Raw genomic sequence first — 21,187 nt, forward strand, 5'->3', positions numbered from 1 at the left:
ATTCGTCGACCGAAAATGCCTGCAGGTCCTCTACCCTCTAGATGGAGGCCAATGCAACCAGCAGCAAAGTCTTCATAGACAGAATCTTTAAGTCTGCTGACTGCAAGGGCTCAAAGGGAGCATTCTGGAGTGCTCTCAGCACCAGAGCAAGGTCCCAAGAGGGTATGGAGGGTGGTTGAGGAGGATTTAACCGTCTCGCCCCCCTAAGGAACCTGACGACCAGGTCGTGCTTACCAACGGATTTGCTATCTATGTGGTCGTGGTATGCGGAAATAGCAGCAGCATGCACTTTGAGGGTGGAGGGGGACAGCCTATGCTCCAACCCTTGCTGCAAGAAGGAAAGCACGACTCTGATCGAGCATCTTCGGGTGTCTTCTCAGTGAGAAGAGCACCACTTGATGAACAGGTTCCACTTCAAGGCGTAAGCACGTCTCGTAGACGGTGCACGTGCCGAAGTGATGGTGTTAAGTACCTCGGGGGGTAAGTCACCTAGAACCTCTGAGTCCCATCCAGGGACCAGACATGGAGTTTCCAGAGGTCTGGACGTGGGTGCCAAAGTGTGCCCTGTCTCTGAGAAAGAAGGTCCTTCCTCAGAGGGATGCACCAGGGAAGGGCTGTCGCGAGGAGTGAGAGTTCTGGGAACCAGGTCCGGTTGGGCCAATAGGGCACAAGTAGCAGGACCTGCTCCTCGTCCTCCCTGACTTTGCACAAGGTCTGTGCAAGTAGGCTCACTGGGGGAAACACATATTTGCGAAGGCCCCGGGGCCAGCTGTGTGCCAGTGCATCTGTCTCGAGTGTTCCCTTGGACAGGGAGTAAAACAACTGGCAATGGGAGGTTTATGGAGAGGCAAACAGGTCTACCTGAGCCTCTCCGAGCTCTCTCCAAATCAGCTGGACCACCTGGGGGTGGAGTCGCCACTCTCCCAGCAGCGCAGCTCATGAGAGCATGGTTGAGCACATGTGCCAATGCAGTTGGGGGCCCGTCCACACCCCCGAAACTGCATGCCCGTTGTACGTGGCACCCCAGCCGGTGGCAGAGGCATCTGTGAACACTACACCATGCCGGGACACCTGCTCTAAGGGTCCGACCATGGGCTGAAGGCTTGACGGCACTCCGGAGTGATTGCCACCCGGAAAGTGCCGTGTTGCCACGGCCATCTCGGGACTTGGCCGTGAAGCCAGTGTTGAAGCGGTCTCATATGAGCAAACTTTACTGTCGCAGCGGCCGCCGTATGCCCCAGGAGCCCCTGAAAGAGTTTCAGTGGGACTGCTGTCCTGCCTTTGAACGTACTCAAGCAGTTCAACACCGACTGAACACGTTTCTCTCTGAGGTGTGCTGTCTGTTCAACCAAATCCAACTCCATACCGAGAAAAGAGATCCTCTGCACAGGGGAGAGTTTGCTCTTTTCCCAGTTGAGCTGAAGGCCCAACTGGCTGAGGTGACTGAGCACCAGGTCCCTGTGTTCGCACAACTGATCCTGCGACTGAGCTAGAATGAGCCAGTCGTCGAGATAGTTGAGGATGCGAACACCCTGTTCTCTCATGGGAACAAGGGCTCCCTCCAAGACTTTGGTGAAGACTCTGGGAGACAGGGCCAGTCCGAAGGGTAGGACCTTGTACTGATATGCTCAACCTCAAACGCAAAGTACAGGAACGGCATGTGTCAAGGTTGAATCGAAACATGAAAGTATGCGTCCTTCAGGTCGATTGCTGCAACCATCTAGAGGACGGGTACACTCGAAAATGCATTTCTGCGTGAGCTCAGATTCAAAACTCACAGGTCCAAGATCGGTCGTAACCCACCACTTTTCTTGGGTACAATGAAGTAGGGACTGTAGAACCCTGACCTCATATCAGCTGGAGGGACCGGCTCTATCGTGTCCTTTGCCAGTAGGACTGCAGACCCGGAGATGGAGGAACTGCTCTTTTTTTTTTTTTTTTTTTTTTTTGGGTACAGCAAAGTGGCGGAAGAGAAACAAACCCAACAAGCAGGATTTACCACCGGAGGAAGAGCAGCCCCACCCATCTCTGGGTCACCCGTCTCATGGGTGATTTTTCACTAACCACTTAAACAGCAGCAGAGACGGGAGGCGTCATCTTCCTGCAGCGGACACAGTAAAACAGGCTGGGCCGGAGTCTTCTGCAGGGGACGACACCCTTGGCAACGAGCAGACTGAGGGCCCACGAGGAACTCAATGGTTTGTCGGGGGAAGCTCCCCGGTCTGCTACTAACTGAAGAGAACTGCTAGGCTCAGTCCCCGACAGTGTCACCGAAAAGACCACCTTGTGAGATGGGAGCGTTGAGAAAGCGTTTTAGCTTGACGACCTCTTGCACCTTAGCAAGGTAAGCCAGGGGGCACTTCTGGACCACTGAGGTGGACATCGTCTGGCCGAGGGCCTGTGTCGTGACTTTGATCAGGGTTAGTCAACAAGCGCAGCTCAACCCTGGCTCAGAACTACCCTCATCCATAAAGAGTGCCTTGGCCTCACATGCAGGGTGGGTGTGGTCTGTGAACAGCCACCCCACCCAAGAGGGTAGTGAGAGAGTAAAAACTTTATGCAGATTTTGGCACTTTTGGCGTTCCATATTTATGGCACCAAAAAGTTTTCCATGCACATCCGGAACACCCAGGAAAGCATGGCTGTAAACCCTGAATGAAATGCTAGGTTCCCCTATGAGAAGGACCAGCAATCCAATCCAGAAGCTGCACAGCATGCAATGCTCTAGAAAGAGAGGGGCCGTAGGGCGTTGGTTCCCCGAAGGAACCCCTCAACCTCAAGTCACCCAAGCCTTTTCACCAAAGTAGACCTCTTCTGGTGCATCAGAGAGGGTGCTACAATGGAGATTAGGCAAGGAGACCACGCATCTAGAGCGCCGAGCGAGCGCCGGGTTGCCGTGACGACCCGCGTTGCAGCCCGACAGCTCAACGGCACACGACACGCAGAGGAGCGAGAGGTTTCCTCTCGCTGATCTCCATGGTCCCCCAGAGTGTCGGGCAGACCCGTGGCTGTGCTTTTACACACAAGCAGAAGCTGGCCAACAACAGAGGGGACTCAAGCTTCCCGGAGAAAGAAGAGTCACGACCGGCATGTCGACATGATCATGTTCTCATACGAAAACATGAACCACCCACGAACATCATTTCAGCACGCGCCCAGACATGTGAAACAGTGATCGTGGCCATCAGTGAGGACAGGAAACGAAACAAAACACACAAATAGAATGTCATCTTTAAAAATACGCACACTCTACTTTTAGGCTCTTTTAGGGACTTTACTCTTTTAAAGTGCTGAAGCACGCAGGGGAATGGCCGCCGCAACACAGACAGGGATTGTGTGCAGCCTGTCGTGTGCTCTCTCTCTCTTTGAAGGCGCTCACTCTTACCAGCCATAAAAACAGCTTTCAGTGCTCGAAGCGCACCGTACTGGCCGTGAGAACAGCCTTCTGACGCTGTCAAAACAGCTATTTGCTCAATAATGGCAAACGAAACAAAAAACAGAAAATAAACAGAGGACTTTGACCCTGCTGCTGTGCTGTTTGCCCGCACTCGAAAAAAAGAGTTCAACCAAAAAGCTTGACTCGTCTTCTAGCAGACTCTTGCTTGCAGAGAACAGGAACAACACCGTTCGGCTCTGAAGCGAAAAGCTGAAGATGGTGTCCATGTCCAGCTTGTTTAAATTCCGTATTGATTCATTCCTTTGTAAAAATCAACAGTTATTAATTTCGTTAATTCATCTATACATCAGCTCTGGAGAAAACAGTGATGTCATCGTCCAGCTCAGTTCAGTTTGCATACAATGGTGTCAATGCAGACAGATTGTTGAATATCAAGTCTCTCTAACTAAGCAAGCCAAAAGGCGACAGCGGCAAGGAACCCAAACTCTAACAGGTGATAAAATGGAGAAAGAAAACAGGCTCAGTCTGTGTGTGGCCAGTTCTCCTCTGTCCAACAATGAACAGTGCATGATTAAGATTAAGGCAGCGTTACAGGTCATAAATCAGATTGGGATTGCAACAGTCAAAATATTTAATCCAGTTCTATCTAGTTGAAGATCGGATTCATCACGCCGGTATGGAAACGGTTGGTTAGGGATCTGTGCCACTGGCTGTCGTGTCGATGATGTCTTCACAGGGGATTGTTTAGTTGACACTTCAGGGATGCATCGTGGTCGTGTCTAGGCGCATCTGATCTGGATACGACCCGGATCTGACTGACTACAGGGTGTGAACTACGGGGGAGCTAGTGGGAGACATGGGCTCCCCTGAAAATGTGATTTGTGAAATTTTGGGGGGTCTCAAATATTGACAATGTGTTGTTTTGCAGTTTCAGCTTTGTGTAATGTGATTGTGGATTATTATGTGTAAAATTGCAAAAATGGTGATTTAAACCTAATTCACTTCATAAGATAACTATACATGCTATTCTTGTCATGAGCATCAAGTTTTGGGAGCGCTGTGGTGCAAATTCCACTCATGTTTAGTACATGTTAACTCAAAGATTCATAGAAAAAATATAAACATAAAATATAAAATATAAAATATAAATACAGTCTGCGCCGAGGCTTTCGGAGCGTGTGTCGAGAAATCCCGGAAGCTTTCAGTGAAGCGCGTATTGAGGCTTGTATCGTTTTAGATCAGTGACGTCATTGATGACGTTCGAAGCCTCGCTTCTGCCTGACTGGTTCGAATGGTTCAACTGGATGCGGTTCAAATCTTGGCGTGATATTCTGACAGATATATAAACCCATGAGATCACCACAGATTGTGTGGTTTTAGAATAATAATATCTCCCTTCCTGCATATAATGACCAAAGAATTTATTACACACATTTAATATCCCCATTCATTTAAAGCCAATACGTTTAGGCTATTAAACGGTTATGTTATACAATCGTCATTATATACAACCAGAAAATACACATTACATTCAAATAAATATTTAAGTCTTTGTGGAAATGTGTGTTTTTTTCTTCATTGTTATTTCTAAGCCATAACTGCCGCAAAATAAAGTGTATCAGATCACATCAGGTCATCTGTAATGTGTCTACTTGTTTTACACACTTTGACCACCAGGTGGTATTGTGAGCAAATGAAGCCTCAAGAAATGAACCCTTTTGTGAACCACTTGGCTGAAAAGCTTCAATGCTTCATGAGGCTTCATCTCGCCATCACTAATTCTAGGTATTATCAACTAGCCAGAATTCTGAGATCACAATAGACATATCGGACTGTCACATCAGTCATGTGTTCCTTTAATGGAGTTTCCCGCCATTCATCAGTTTCCATGGACACTAATCATCTTCACAGCTGTTTGTCTTTTAGTTAATCACCATGTGTATATTAGTTCCTCGCCATCACTCAGCATTTGTCCGGTCTTGTTTACATTAGCACTTGTTTGTATTCTTGCCTGTTGGGATTGTCATTAAACGCTGCATTGGAACTTATCCTGATTTTCTTATTCTTTCTGTCTGAACCTTGCTGAGAATAACAAAGAATTTTTATCAATATGGTACAAGATTTTCCTATTCAAATCAATGTGATAACCAAGTTAGGTGAAAAGCAAAATCTAAAAGTAATCTAAAAGTAACCAAAAAGTAGGCAGATTATATTACCTTAAATGTGTAATGGGTTACATTTCTAACTACAATTTGTATCATATAATTTGCAATCAGTAACTGACTACAATTTGTCTGTACAGAATATGTTAATGTATTAAGATGAACAATGCGCATTAACAAACAATTGCAACATATTGGCATTATGGTGTAGGCTGGAAATGACTGAGTTTACAAATTATCTTAAAAGGTCTATGCAATTTTGTCACTAATCATCAAATCTGGAGTAGTGACAAAATCTATTTCTATCTGTGTAATCAAAATGAAGAAACAAAAACACACACGGTGAGACAAAGAGATTTTCAAGGATGAACAGATGCACAATCAAACACAGACTACATACATTTCTGATTCTTTATTTAACGTTACTTTATAAATAAAGGGAGGGTTAAAGATATAACATCAGAACACCTGGCCACTTCAGAATATCCTGTGCATTATAGAAAGTATAGCACCATTTTGGAGACAAATCCAGCGCTGACAGGGAGAATATGTGACCTAATGTTTATTCAGCACTTTTTCAGAAACAGTACATACAGGAAGAGTCTATGAGACACAAAACAACGAACAATATTAAGACACATGAGAAACATCACAAGAAAAAAAAAAAAAAATCAGCTGAATAAACTCCATTTCAGAATTCCTGGTTTATCATTTCCCACATTTTCCCTCTTACACTTTCATGTTTCCTTCCTTTCTTCCCACCGGTTTTAAACCTTTTATGCTCCCAGTGACTGTTTGTCCTAGATTTCTGCTTGTCTGTTATTTAAATATTAATCCTACCCCTGGTAATTACATGAGACCTTTCTAAAATAATATCAAAATTGCACACATAATGACGCAGACAACTTTTACAGGCTGTTTTAACACACATACTGCAGTGCAACATCTGAGGGCATACAATCCAAGCGTCATATATGCTTAGAATCTATTCCCTAGTCCACAAAGTTTTGTTTTTAGTCCTCTTTTAATGATTTTAATGCGTGTTCCTAATTAGGAGCTAAATAATTTCTCAAATAAATCAAATTTAATATTAGGTAAATGTTAACTGGTCATCATTTTTATATTGCTTAAAACACAATAAGGAATCCTATATACAAACTCCTGATACAAAGTAAAAAAAACAAAACAATATATAATGCAACACAAGGACCACAATAAACATCCACAAATACACAGCACATCACTGAGGTTGAACATTGATCTCAACAAAACCATGGAGAGGCTTTTTCACTGTAGCAGTAATGTCACGCATCAAATGCTGGATAGCACACAAACAACCCATTATGTAAGATACATCTGAGACGAATTCAGAATTATAAGATAATGGGTTTTAATGGCCATGATTTCCTACTTTTATCTGTTCAAACAGAGAAATATTCTGTCTAGTTCTGTCAATTAAGACTATTATCAAACCTTTTGGTTAATCTGCATTGCTGAGGGATGATGATCCCTTTTTGCTCTTGGAACATTTTCGAATTGGTCACTTCAACTAAATTTTGAAGGGAGACTTTCAGTATAGCAACTAGACGTATCGCATCACCTGACCATTGACAGTTATTGCAGCAGTTTTGCACACATACAGTCAACACGTGCTTATGAAACCCTGCAGGCATGTAACAACAGATACTTGGATTGTATCTCTATCTAGGAAGCGAAGATGGCCAATGTTAGTCTGTTAAACTCGCTGCGACTTGTGAATCTATAAGGCAGAGATCCTCCCTCTCAATTTTTTGCTTTTCTTCCGTTTCACTCTCTTCCATCTTAGTGTTTTTCTGGTCGGCGAAGGGCTCAGAAGATGGTGCTCCAGCGTTTGGGTGGAGAGCGAGATCGGCTTTCTCCCTGAGATCGGAGAGAGAAAACCAGCATGGTCATCATTACATCAGATGTGTAACACAAAACCTTCTCGACAATGATGTTGGATTATGCAAGGTCAAAATCAACGTTACATCACCGTTAGTTCTGAAACATATTACAAAAGAATAAATGCTGAAGCGTGCATGGAAATAGCACATAGCATCAGCAGGATAGGTGAAGGACTGAATGTTCAATGTCACAACTAGAGCCTTTGATAACAAAAATGACATGATGTTGAGTCATCCATGTTGTAGGAGCATTACCCAGCCATAACATTTCTAAAAGAGTGATCTGAGCACTCAGCACTCTAGTTCTACAGCATAATGGAGGTGGAGAGCCTGATTGGATTGTGACCACTGTGCAGGAGAGATTGTCATGTGAAAAGTACAAAAGGGAGAAAAGGAAATTAGCAAAGAGGGCAGATGAGGTAGAAGATCTGAGCTGAACATGAGCATCAGTGCCATACTGCTGGATGCTGAAAGTGATCTGAATGGTAAGTGTTCAAAAATATTAGTAAGTTTTGCAAATATGTACATATACTGTATATACTACATTTCAAATGTTTGGGGTCAGTTTTATTTATTTTTTTTGAATAATACTTGTATTCAGCAATATTTAAGTATTATGAATATTTAAATTTACAAAAGTAAATTTGTAATGTTACAAAATATTTGTAACTTTTTTTAAATGTTCTATTCATCAAAGATAAAAAAAAATGTATTCCAGTTTCTGCATTTATTTTTTTTTTTTACAGGTGTTTTACCTGTATTTAGAATTTTGCACTTCATTGTGTTGTGTTTTAGGGTTAATGAAAATGTAGGTAAAATTACTGATTAATGTCCTGGTAATGAGCTGACAGTACTTTTTTTATGGATTTATTTTTTACAGTGTACACTTCGGAGCCCCGGACATGACATGCAGGAAAAAAATAGTAGGCTAAATCGTGCACACAATTTACTAATTCGTTCCCTCGATTTATACGAATTAGTAAATCGTGTGCACAATTTAATTTTTTTTCTTGCACGTCATGTGCGTGGCTCCATAGTACACATATACATATATATGTGACCCTGAACCACAAAACAAGTCTTAAGAGGCACGGCTATATTTGTAACAATAGCCAACAATACATTGTATGGGTCAAAATAATTTTCTTTTATGCCAAAAATCATTAGGATATTAAAGGTGCAATGTGTAAAATTTGGGAGGATGACAGAAATGCAAAATTATATACATAACTATGTTTTCAGTGGTACGTAAAGACCTTACATAATGATCCGCTATGTTTTTATTACATTAGAATGAGCCATTTATATCTACATACATATCCATGTCAAGTTGTCATTTTGCCCCAAAAGCCCTAAACAGATAAACACTCTACAGAGCACATTTCATCACTATGTTGTTTTTCTTCTAAATCGTTCATGTTTTTAGAGGCAGCTTGTATCGTCATTATGTTGAATACACATGAAGAAGAAGTAGTAGTAGTAGTCATCTGGTTTATTAGAAGCAGAGAGCATTCTTTGTTGGAAGTAAGAAATCTCATTGCTTGAATGTCTAACATACTCTCTGCTGTCTCAGACGACGACATCTTTGGCTTGTGTTGGCCAGACGGCCACCGTAGCTTCTCAAATCGCGAAAGGGAGGGGTGAGCTACCATTGGTTGCAGTTTGTGAGTGGATATGTTGTGAGTGGATATGCATTGCTAAGGACTTCATTTGGACAATTTTAAAGGCGATATTCTCAATATTTAGATTTTTTTTGCACCCTCAGATTCCAGATTTTCAAATAGTTGAATCTCTGCCAAATATTGCCCTATCCTAACAAACCATACATCAATGGAAAGCTTATGGAAAGCTTTATTCAGCTTTCAGATGATGTATAAATCTCAATTTCACAAAATTGACCCTTATGTAGTCCAGGGTCACATATACTCATCCTAATGTCATTTCAAACCCGTATGACTTTTTCATCAGTGACCTATGTTCATTGTTTCCATATAATGAAAGTGAATAGTGACCATGGCTGTCAAGCAAGATTTTCAGTGAATACAGAGAATAAAGAGATTTTTTTTTTTTGGCCCTTATATGTCTTGGTCTTTCACTGTATGGACAAAAAGCACCATAGACATGCTGGTTAACAGCTTTACTTTTCATGGAAGGACGAAAGTCATACAGGTTTGAAAAGACATGAGGATGAGTAAATGATGACGGAATTTCAGTGTGAGCAATTCTTTAAGAAGCAAGTGATATTTCCTTATCCATTGAAAAACAGATATTATTGGGAATCAATGAGAATGAAGAGATGCGAATACTTTTATGCCCTGTAATTGGCAAAATTTCACAATGCTTATATGAGGCTCTCAATGACTAACTGAATATAAGCAAGGTTAAGGTGCATGGTAAGACTCAACTTTCACTGTCAAATTAAAACAGAAGAGACTGGCTTTCTTTATAAGCTGAATAAATATTGATTTTGAAAAGCTTAAGTGAATAAAAGACCCTCAATGACTGCTGAAAGACTGAACAGCCCTCGGCATATGACAGGATAGGTGTCATTACTTTGGTGAGAGATGGATATTATTGGACTGGCACACTGAGGGCGACTCTGGGACAGAAGCAGTCAATAGTCTCATCAAGAACATTCTCATTTACTTTGTCAAGCACAGAAAGAGTTCTAGATGGTTTCAAGGCAATAATCTATGCTCCATCCTGTTATTGAACATTTTTAATAGCCTTAATTACATCTCGATGTTGAAATTGCTTTCTTTGTATGCATTTGCAAAAAGGCGCATCAATCAAACAGTAATTGCGTTTAAATTAGAATAACCTCTTTTAAATAGCTAAAAAAGAGGTCTAAACTGTATATGATAGTTTTCTCAGAGGATCTAACACAAATTTCGTTTTCTGCTGTTTCAGGCTCACCAGGTTGAAGATTCTGGAGAGTGTATTCTGTTCCCTTCTGCGTCTGTGAGGCGATCTAATGCTCTCCGAGCCACGCGCTGACGGGGAAGCCTAAAACACATAGTTTATGAACACAGAGAGGATACCAGCTCATTGTTGTTTACCCCCCCCAAATAGCCATATCTGAAAAGCATAAAAGTCATTTTTCTATCAAAATGTTTGGCAATTTACCTTTTAAAAACAAAAAACTCACAAAAAAAATTTTATTTGAAAACAATTATTTTTCCAATTTCATTTGATGGAACAAAAACGACACACTTCACCTTTAAGGAAGTCTCAGAAATGTCCATGAATATTCACTTAACTGTAACTGCCATAATAGCTTCCTGTGTTCATAATGTTGCAATATAGCATCCCCCACACCCTCTTTTTTGGATTGGTGATAAAGTCTACAAAGAGTGCAATAGCAGGTTGTAACAAAGAATGTTAAATGTTTGCCACGTATCAAGTATTATAGGAGGGGGTAATTTAGAGATGGCAAGAGTGCAGAATATGACAGTCACAGTCATAACATGGGTTATTTACATATTTCAGTCTCAAAACAAAACAGTTTTGCTCGCCAAAGTCAGTTATTAATGTCCAAATGCATCCAATGCTGCATGCCTTTATGTATTGGAGCCTGTGGAGTTAAACAACACGTGACTAAAACATAGGGGGCGCTGGTGAGTCAGTGAATCAGGACCTGGGAAGGGAATAAATGGGTTGGAGTATGAGTATGGGGGGAAGTGAACAATTTAAAGACCCCTAGAGAGAAAGCTGCTTTACCGGCTGCGACTCAGAAAAAGTCTTGCTGTCTCAAAGTCATCAAGAAGCAGAGAGTCACTCTGGTTCAGGAGAAATGCCATCATAAAAGAAAGAGTGCAACAATCAAGGCAAAAAAAAAAAAAAAAAACAGAAGAAAGAATGAGAAAGAAAGAAAGAAAGAAAGAAAGAAAGAAAGAAAGAAAGAAACTGAAAAACAATCAAAAACAGGAAAACTTTTCTAATAGTCTAATCAATTCAGTGCCTGAGATCACTCTTTTATAGCTGAAAGCTGTGGAAATTCATAAGCACATGATAGATTAGGATAAAATTGCAACAGATTTCTTAAGTAATGCCTATTTCATGCATTTTGGCATTAGACAATTTGTTCCGCAATGAAATTATGCATATTTAATCTTATGAGAGTGTGCCTTAATAAGTGCAATAATTATAGTGAAAGCATTAAATGTGGCTAAATTAAAACCACAATGCATTAATGCTTAATAAACTCCACTAAGAAAATGACAAGGCTTAGATTTCATGGCCCTCAACAACACTACAAATTTGATCAATCTGGAGATTTGTGGAAAATGAACCCACTCAACCTTATGAAATATCTTATCCCACAGGTTAACGAGAAGATCGCATGAAGCGCAGCGAAAAGTTCAGCAGCTGTAATTAGAGCAATGCATTGGTTAATTCACAAAGAAGAGAACAAATGATTAAGTAACACGACAGATCTATTAGAAATGAGACACGGGACAGAAAGGCTTCCTGCAATCAGCTAATCAGATCTGTTTATGGGGGTGTCTGTGAATGCAAACGTGAATCACGTCAAGGACGAGTGACGTACCAGGCCCAATAGTTCTCTCCACTGCACATGAAAAAAAAAAAAAAGAATGTAGAATAATTAATTTTTTTCTTAGATGTAATTATAATTTCATTGCTGGATACGAGAGGGCATAGAAAATGATCATGGGTCAAATCTATTCTATCAGCTATGAGCCAGCAGTATTACTCATAATACATGGTGGTATCTTCATGGTTTAATAGAAATAATGGTGGCCTAATACAGAGGTGTAAAGTATTTGATTAAATGTAATGTAACCTTGTTGGCTTATTCTATCTTTTTGGCTACTTTGTAGTTTTAGAGTATCAAAGATATTAACAACTTTTACTTTCTACTTGACTACATTTTTTGAATAAGTATTACGCACTCTTTACTCCAATACATTTGTGATGAGTAATGCTATTGACCCTTCACTGGAAGTTTGATTGACAAGTGATCTAACCAATCATAACGCCAAATCCGCCATTTCGTCCGACAAAGCAGCCAGGAGTTAGAAGATTAACCTCGGTGGACTTGAACTTGAAAAATGGTGTGTACTGATGTCTTTCTGTGTTTGAAACAACATTCTTTCTCATGTTCATTCATGTTTATTTGATGCTATAAATTAACTAGTAGGAAGAGATGATCGGTTCACGAGCGCTACATTCAGGCACTACAGCAATCCATCACGACACATTAAAGAGCCACAAAACGTTTTTTATTGTTCGAATTTCTTTACAAATTACACAGTTTGAAAGCTAGGACTTTATTTAATATCATAAGTAACCTGCTCTGTCTTGTCTGTCGACGTGTTGTCAGTGTCCTCTTTGCTCCACAATGTATTTTTCACTCTGTGTGGCATGACAGCAATATGGCTTGTCGGACAAAGCAACAGTAACTAAGGGGGGCGGGTCTTTGCGAAGGGTCAATTTAATAATGGCATTTTGCATAGCACCTCACTTTTTCTGCAGCAGTTTATTTCTGCTACAAAATAAGTGTTATCGCCATCTACAGGGCATTGAAGGTACTATATCTTGTGTATTTTGCCCTTGCTCACCCAAACTTGTCAACAGGGCTATGAATGCGAGCGCATTAGCAGGTAGTTGCTGAATCGCAGGTGTTTCATATATGAGATGAGGACATGACTGCAGGCCGACACCAGCACATCCAGTGCAAGTAGGCTTAGACTATTTAATTTTACTTAACATTATTGAAGGATATTTGCTATTTATTCCCTTTTTGAGCACTTGAGCTTAACTGATACTTGAGTGTTTGGAGACATTTAAGAGGCTGTTGTGTTGACCTTAATTTATTAAAATACTGAGGTGTTATTTGGGTTTTAGAAAATAAGCACTTTATTTGATTGCTCTCTCTCTCACAAATAATCTGTTTCATGTTTTTCACTGGCATGTCTCTTAGGTGATGAGGGCTAGTGCATCTCTGAGCCTTCATTCAAAATGAAAACTCTGTCATTAATTACTCACCCTAATGTCGTTACACACCCGTAAGAACTTTGTTCATCTTCGGAACATAAGATATTTTTGAAAAAATCTGATGGCTCAGTGAGGTCTCCATTGACAGTAAGATAATTAACACATTCAAATGGCCAGAAAGCTACTAAAGACATATTTAAAACCTTAATGTTAGCTTTACAAATCTTTTGTTTTGAATCAGTAGTTCGGAGTGTGTATCAAACTGCCAAAGTCACATGATTTCAGTAAACGAGTCTTCGTTACGTCATAAGTGTTTTGAAATTTCAATGGTTCACCACTGGAGGCGTGACTTTGGCAGTTTGATACACGCTCCGAAACACTGATTTGAAACAAAAGATTTGTAAAGCTTCAAAGATGAACGGAGGTTTTACGGGTGTGGAACGACTGCAAAAGGCGTGAGATGCGAGCGTAACGGTCATGCATGTCCGTCAAGCATTGAAAAACAATGGGAAAGTAGCGCATTGGAATAGAAAAATGCGTTCTGTGTGTAATTTTCGCTGTAAGGTATCTGTACTTTTACTCAAGTATGGTTTTCAGGTACTCTTTACACCTCTGGCCTAATAGAGTGTTTTGAATTCCACAGTCTTGCTCTGTCACTATTTATACCCTGAGCAAAGTTTTTTTTTTCTTTGAAAATGTTCACTGCAAATTTAACTACAAAGATTGTAAATCAATACACCAAGAGCATTTTTTTAAAAATTAAAAAAAAAGGGATTAGATGCACGCCAATAGAAAAATGGGATGTGAGACTTACCCTTGACTTGGGACGAGGAGAGGACACCTTTCAAGAAACAAATTGAAAGTTTTAGTCAGGGAACATTTTATGTATTCAAAAGGCACAGCCACAGCTTTTAATGAAGAGGCCTGAGCATTATAACGAGACTATGCGATATCCGGTGTAATACAAACAAGATAAGCAAGCCTTGAACAAAGACTTTTCATTTTAAAGATGTTTACAGGGGTTGTTCATTAGGCTTCCTTGCAGTTCATATGAATAATGAAGGAAGAGACTGTATCTTTTTAATGAACAAGCCCACACAGCTGAGAAACAACTGTGCAATTAGTGGTTCCCAGAAAAACATTTTTAATTTAGGACATGAGTAATAGGAAACATTAACAGTTATAGTTTCCATAGAACCGATTTTGTGTTCTTCAGGGGAAAATTCAAGAAAATGAGTATGAGATAAGACTACATGCTGGTTTGAGTTCAAGTCATGTCACCTGAAAGTGGAATTTCATATTTATACATCACACCTTACATAACAAAAAAAAAAAAGATTGACAGTAAAGGGAATCGATCACTTTGAATAAAACGTCTATGCTATGTCAGGTAAAAGTTTCCACACATACAAGAGTATATTCTCACTTTTTTTCTGAAACAGTGACTTTCAAAGAGTGACTCATTCTTTACTACATAGCAGAGAATCTAACACTAGTGATGTAAGTGTGTGTAATGTTGTCTGTCTGAAAAACAAGTCTGGACTATTGTAGCAAAGAAAACATGGGCTGCATGTTGAACATGACGACAAACTTGGCCTGCGAACTTAAGCGGCAAATGGCCAGACACAATGTGGCATGTCTAGGACGAAAGCTGTCTGGAGGTTGCCTTATTGATATTTTGGTTTGGTTTTAAGTTGTCTTTATCAAATATATATGCTCTTTCTTCTAATACATTTGAACCGATACGTTGAATGAGGTAAAGTTTTCCTGCTGCTCTGTGCTTTGAGAGTGGTAACAACCTCTTTGGATCAGTGGGGGCTAAAGATGAGAACAAAGGGAGGTGTGAAAACATCATTCTCATGTCTCGAGATGAATTGATTTCTTTTCTGGGGTTTCTATTGTTAGTTTCCTATGACTCCTTGAAGTTTGGGACTCGTAAAAATCCATGTCAGCACACATACATACTGCACTTACAAAGCTCCTGAAGAAATGCACCACTGGGTTGACATCTCCACGACGACGAGTGGAAGAGTGCTGGGGTCTCTGTGGAGAGGAGGATAGATGACCACGAAATGAGCCCTTCAAATAAATGAAAAAGAAATGCCCAGAGTCAAGGTCCAACATACATTAAGACGACAACTTCTTGGACTGGAAATCCAACCATGAGATTTAAAAGACACAGCTACGTTACCAGTCCAATTATTCAAATTCTGTGACAAAAGCTTGCCACGAGTAAAAATAGAAGAAATAATTTTTTTTCCTTGCATAATAAATTGCCATGCTTTGAACATTAAATTGAGCTTGCATCAAGGAGGTATGAGTGTCAATAGATAAAGCTCTACCCAGAGGAAGTAACTGAATTGCACTCTATCACCAGAACAGCAAACCCTTATAATGATATCACTAGCACCGCAAACAGCTGCATCCAACGCTTCTTAATGCTGTGAGGATTTATTGTTTTTTGTTTTGTTTTTCATTTGAGCGATTTTGCTATGATCAATTGCTACTAAAGAAGCCCAAAAAATAATTCCCATCAACATTATCAGTTGCTGAAGCAGAATGAACAGTGTTTAAACATTCATATTTGTAGGAGCATTATTTTGAAGCAGATTTGTTCAGGATTTAAGACCAAATTCTTTGTTTAAATGCTCCGTAAAATAAAACTAAAAGAATCTTCTTATCTGGAAATATGGACTTGAAAGTATGAAAAGATGGTAATATTATAAAACCTTCTGAGAAAAAAAAAAAAAACCCAGTATCCCAAAATCCATATCAGTGAAATGTCTTATATATATACTATATATGAAATTTCACTGATATACATATAAACTGATTTGATTTATCTTTAAAATTGTAAAAAAAAAAAAAAAAAATGTATATAACGCTTGCATAATACAGCAGAATACTGTCAGACATTTCAGCCAATGCATTTTTTTTAATGCAATTCAAAAAAGGATGAGTAGTGAGTAGAGGCAGCCTATTTGCTGTGCAGATGAATTTGCAGTGCAGTCCACAATCAGTAAACATTTTTTCTAAACCCAAGAGTATTTTTGCATGTCTGTAAACTGAATCCCAATGAATCCAATACAAATGCTATTTCCACTTATTCCTAAACAATATTCAAATTCATCTTCCCAATCTGGAACCAGTATTTTCCCCAAGAAATTGAGCAAGAAGTTGTCGTTGACCATGACAATGTTTGGAAAACTGTTAAAAAAAAGACTTACCTTTCCCTTTCTCTTTTTGTCTCCTCTAAAGAACCTGCCAATCTGATCCAGAAGTCCAGGGGCCCTCTTCTTCCTGCTCAGCCCGAAGGGGCTTTGTCCAGAGGTGCTTGCAGTAGCCATTCTAGGTGTTGATCTGTTTGGTGGTCTACAGTCTGGACGGCCCACGAATGTCCTTCTCCACTCAATCCAAAGTCCGTTCTGGGGACACTCTGCAAACCTTCTCGATAGTCTTCGGCACTTCTAAGGAAGAAGGGCTGGCCTTTGAAGGTGTCGTCCCCTCCGTTGCATGGCATCACGGGAGATGAGGTGGGTCTGTAATAGCGTCAGTGATTCTGGGCTGATGCCAGGCATTCTTTCGAGCCCTATGTGCCCGCGGAGGGTGTCACTACCCTGCTCTCTGATAAAAGGAGCTGCTATTGTTCTAGTTCACATCTGCCTCAACTTGGGTTGAGGACAACAAGGCCTGTCTATGAGAAAGAACCAGAGCGCAGTGAAGAACGGCTTCAGCACAATCAAACCATTGTTGTGATGACTCATGTTCATTATACAAATAGTTTACATTGAGAAATTACATATGGTATATTGCAACGTATAGGGTTTGGAATTGATAGTTGCAGACACATGCTGCCACGTTTCATTCATGCAATATGATAAAGCTCGTCTCCAGACATTTAAGGAACACAGACACATCCTGATGATGTCATGCTACAGTTGAAGCAACATGCCTTTTTTTATTTCCAAATGTCGTGAACTAGTTCTTGGATTGATTTTGTAATTTGTGCAACCTGCACTCGCTGGTGCAATCTTCACTCATTCTGTTCCCTCCACGTCTTGAAATATTCACAAATTAATTTTCAATGACTTTGCCATTCATTAACCAACCGCTGCGTGTGATACTCAGCATGGTGCCCACCATGCTTTTCAGAGAAACATTATAAACACATGGACAAATCTGTCTCTGTTGACCGTGAAGTGCTCCTAAAAATGCTGTTGGCTTTAGCGTGCTGTTTTTTTCCTACTTTTTTCAAACAATTGACAGTTGTTTGTGCTGCAAGTTTGGCCAGAGAACAAAGGCTACAGTGTTTCATAGTAAAAATATTCTGCTTTTATTATTTATTTATTCATTCATTTTAAAAAATGTATTCTCTTTTTGTTGTTCTTGTACTATGATGTTGCAAAATCTGAAATTTCTGATCATATAAAGGAAGGCTTTTCCTTCGCTATATCTGCCAGATGTGAGGCTGCTATTTATTTGTCCTCAAGATGTTTTCCACAAGGTCATTAGTAGAGGAAATTCATTCAAACTAGAGATCCAGCAAAACTACTGAGCAAACATGCATAAGCTAAAATAATGAGGCATATGTGAAATAGCTCAGGAAATAAAAAACAACACAGCGCAGGCAGAAATAATGCACAGGCTTTGTAAACACATCTAGTCAATTTAATATACCATCAAATCTAGATTTTAAAATGATGCTACATGATTACAAATGGAAAGCAAACTACAAACCCGATTCCAAAAAAGTTGGGACACTGTACAAATTGTGAATAAAAAAGGAATGCAATAATTTACAAATCTCATAAACTTATATTTTATTCACAATAGAATATCGATAACATATCAAATGTTGAAAGTGAGACATTTTGAAATGTCATGCCAAATATTGGCTCATTTTGGATTTCATGAGAGCTACACATTCCAAAAAAGTTGGGACAGGTAGCAATAAGAGGCAGGAAAAGTTAAATGTACATATAAGGAACAGCTGGAGGACCAATTTGCAACTTATTAGGTCAGTTGGCAACATGATTGGATATAAAAAAGAGCCTCTCAGAGTGGCAGTGTCTCTCAGAAATCAAGATGGGCAGAGGATCACCAATTCCCCCAATGCTGTGGCGAAAAATAGTGGAGCAATATCAGAAAGGAGTTTCTCAGAGAAAAATGGCAAAGAGTTTGAAGTTATCATCATCTACAGTGCATAATATCATCCAAAGATTCAGAGAATCTGGTACAATCTCTGTGTGTAAGGGTCAAGGCCAGAAAACCATACTGAATGCCCGTGATCTTCGAGCCCTTAGACAGCACTGCATCACATACAGGAATGCTACTGTAATGGAAATCACAACATGGGCTCAGGAATACTTCCAGAAAACATTGTTGTTGAACACAATCCACCGTGCCATTCGCCGTTGCCGGCTAAAACTCTATAGGTCAAAAAAGAAGCCATATCTAAACATGATCCAGAAGCGCAGGCGTTTTCTCTGGGCCAAGGCTCATTTAAAATGGACTGTGGCAAAGTGGAAAACTGTTCAGTGGTCAGACGAATCAAAATTTGAAGTTCTTTTCTGAAAACTGGGATGCCACATCATCCGGACTAAAGAGGACAAGAACAACCCAAGTTGTTATCAGCGCTCAGTTCAGAAGCCTGCATCTCTGAAGGTATGGGGTTGCATGAGTGCGTGTGGCATGGGCAGCTTACAAATCTGGAAAGGCACTATCAATGCTGAAAGGTATATCCAAGTTCTAGAACAACATATGCTCTCATCCAGACGTCGTCTCTTTCAGGGAAGACCTTGCATTTTCCCACATGACAATGCCAGACCACATACTGAATCAATTACAACATCATGGCTGCGTAGAAGAAGGATCCAGGTTCTGAAATGGCCAGCATGCAGTCCAGATCTTTCACCCATAGAAAACATTTGGCGCATCATAAAGAGAAAGATGCGACAAAGAAGACCTAAGACAGTTGAGCAACTAGAAGCCTGTATTAGACAAGAATGGGACAACATTCCTATTCCTAAACTTGAGCAATTTGTCTCCTCAGTCCCCAGACGTTTGCAGACTGTTATAAAAAGAAGAGGGGATGCCACACAGTGGTAAACATGGCCTTGTCCCAACTTTTTTGAGATGTGTTGATGCCATGAAATTTAAAATCAACTTTTTTTCCCCTTAAAATGATACATTTTCTCAGTTTAAACATTTGATATGTCATCTATGTTGTATTCTAAATAAAATATTGAAATTTGAAACTTCCACATCATTGCATTCTGTTTTTATTCACAATTTGTACAATGTCCCAACTTTTTTGGAATCGAGTTTGTAGATAAAGCTAAAAGTTGTAAATGCATGCATCTCATCTATTTAACATAAAATGTGTTATTTCTCTTTCTAAATTGTAGTTTAAAGACTGTTTACTTGTTTATTTCTTCCTTATACTGTAATAAAAATATACACCGATCAGGCATAACATTATGACCACCTTGCTAATATTGTGTTGGTCCCACTTTTGCTGCCTAAACAGCCCTGACCTGTTGAGGCATGGACTCCACTAGACCCCTGAAGGAGATCTGAGGAATTTGGAGGCCAAGTCAACACCTCAAACTCGTTGTTGTGCTCCTCAAACAATTCCTGAACCATTTTTGATTTGTGGCAGGGTGCATTATCCTGCTGAAAGAGGCCACAGCCACCAGGGAATACCGTTTCCATGAAAGGGTGTACAAGGTCTACTACAATGCTTAGGTAGATGGTGCGTGTCAAAGTAACATCCACATGGATGGGAGGACCCAAGGTTTCCCAGCAGATCATTGCCCAAAGCATCACACTGCCTCTGCCAGCTCTGCACGTGACCTTCTTCCATTGCTCCGTGGTCCAGTTCTGATGCTCACTGTTGGCGCTTTCGGGGGTGGACAGGTGTCAACATGTGCACCCTGACTGGTCTGCAGCTATGCAGCTCCATACGCAACAAACTGCGATGCACTGTGTATTCTGACACCTTTCTATCAGAACCAGCATTGACTTCTTTAACAATTTGAGCTACAGTAGCTCGTCTGTTGGATCGGACCACATGGGCCAGCCTTCGCTCCCCACGTGCATCAATGAGCCTTGGCAGCCCATGACCCTGTAACCGGTTCACCACTTTTCCTTCCTTGGACAACTTTTGATAGATACTGACCACTGCAGACTGGGAACACCCCACAAGAGCTGCAGTTTTGGAGATGCTCTGACCCAGTCGTCTAGCCATCACAATTTGGCCCTTGTCAAACTCGCTCAAATCCTTGCGCTTGCCCATTTTTCCTGCTTCTAACACATCGACTTTGCTGCCTAATATATCCCACCCACTAACAGGTGCCATAATGAAGAAAGAATTTTAACACATATCTTCCGTGGCATAGACATTGCAGATCAATACAACAACACATGTTGTCTCAAAATTGAAACTGCACGACGAATCATACATTTAAAATACAATTTTTAGAATTATTCAAATTGAAAATTTGAAATGGGGTTCCCCTAGGACACTTACAATAATCTGTACTGTTCAATCATTAGCATATACTTGAGTTTTTCGCAAGTTTTCAGTTGTTTATCACTGTATATTCAGTATGTAAATTTGCATGATTATACTGTGAGCTGTTGAGAACACATTGAGTATTGACATAAGTTCACAGCATGCTCTCAAAACATGCTCTTCACAATGTTTGTCTATGCGCATATTCAACTAAGTTAGCCTGGCCTCTCGG

At 40.3% G+C, this 21,187-nt stretch overlaps 1 protein-coding gene across 4 annotated transcripts; it reads right to left on the reverse strand.

Moving 5' to 3' along the window:
• Positions 1-5,956: 5,956 nt before the first annotated feature.
• On the reverse strand, positions 5,957-16,948 carry mbpa (myelin basic protein a). Of its 4 annotated transcripts, none has more exons than XM_048202367.1 (6): positions 16,667-16,947; positions 15,414-15,482; positions 14,254-14,280; positions 12,031-12,051; positions 10,398-10,487; positions 5,957-7,458 (listed from the first exon to the last, which is right to left on the reverse strand). In XM_048202367.1, the coding sequence occupies exons 1-6, from the start codon at positions 16,784-16,786 to the stop codon at positions 7,408-7,410; spliced, it is 378 nt and encodes a 125-aa protein (XP_048058324.1). In that variant the 5' UTR covers positions 16,787-16,947; the 3' UTR covers positions 5,957-7,407. The 4 variants fall into 4 exon arrangements, with proteins under 4 accessions (XP_048058324.1, XP_048058322.1, XP_048058325.1 ...); XM_048202365.1 differs by having other exon boundaries at positions 15,414-15,518; positions 16,667-16,942; XM_048202368.1 differs by lacking the exon at positions 12,031-12,051 and having other exon boundaries at positions 16,667-16,948.
• Positions 16,949-21,187: the final 4,239 nt, after the last annotated feature.

This window comes from Megalobrama amblycephala, linkage group LG9, assembly GCF_018812025.1.
Source record: "Megalobrama amblycephala isolate DHTTF-2021 linkage group LG9, ASM1881202v1, whole genome shotgun sequence".
NCBI classification, from domain to species: Eukaryota; Metazoa; Chordata; class Actinopteri; order Cypriniformes; family Xenocyprididae; genus Megalobrama; species Megalobrama amblycephala.

Coding starts and splice junctions, on each gene's coding strand:
- mbpa (XM_048202365.1), bottom strand. CDS start 16,786: ATGGCTACTGCAAGCACCTCTGGACAAAGCCCCTTCGGGCTGAGCAGG. Junction 14,281..15,413: donor TGCATTTCTTCAGGAGCTTT/GTAAGTGCAGTA, acceptor GTTTCTTGAAAG/GTGTCCTCTCCTCGTCCCAA. Junction 10,488..12,030: donor GGAGAGAACTATTGGGCCTG/GTACGTCACTCG, acceptor TATGTGTTTTAG/GCTTCCCCGTCAGCGCGTGG.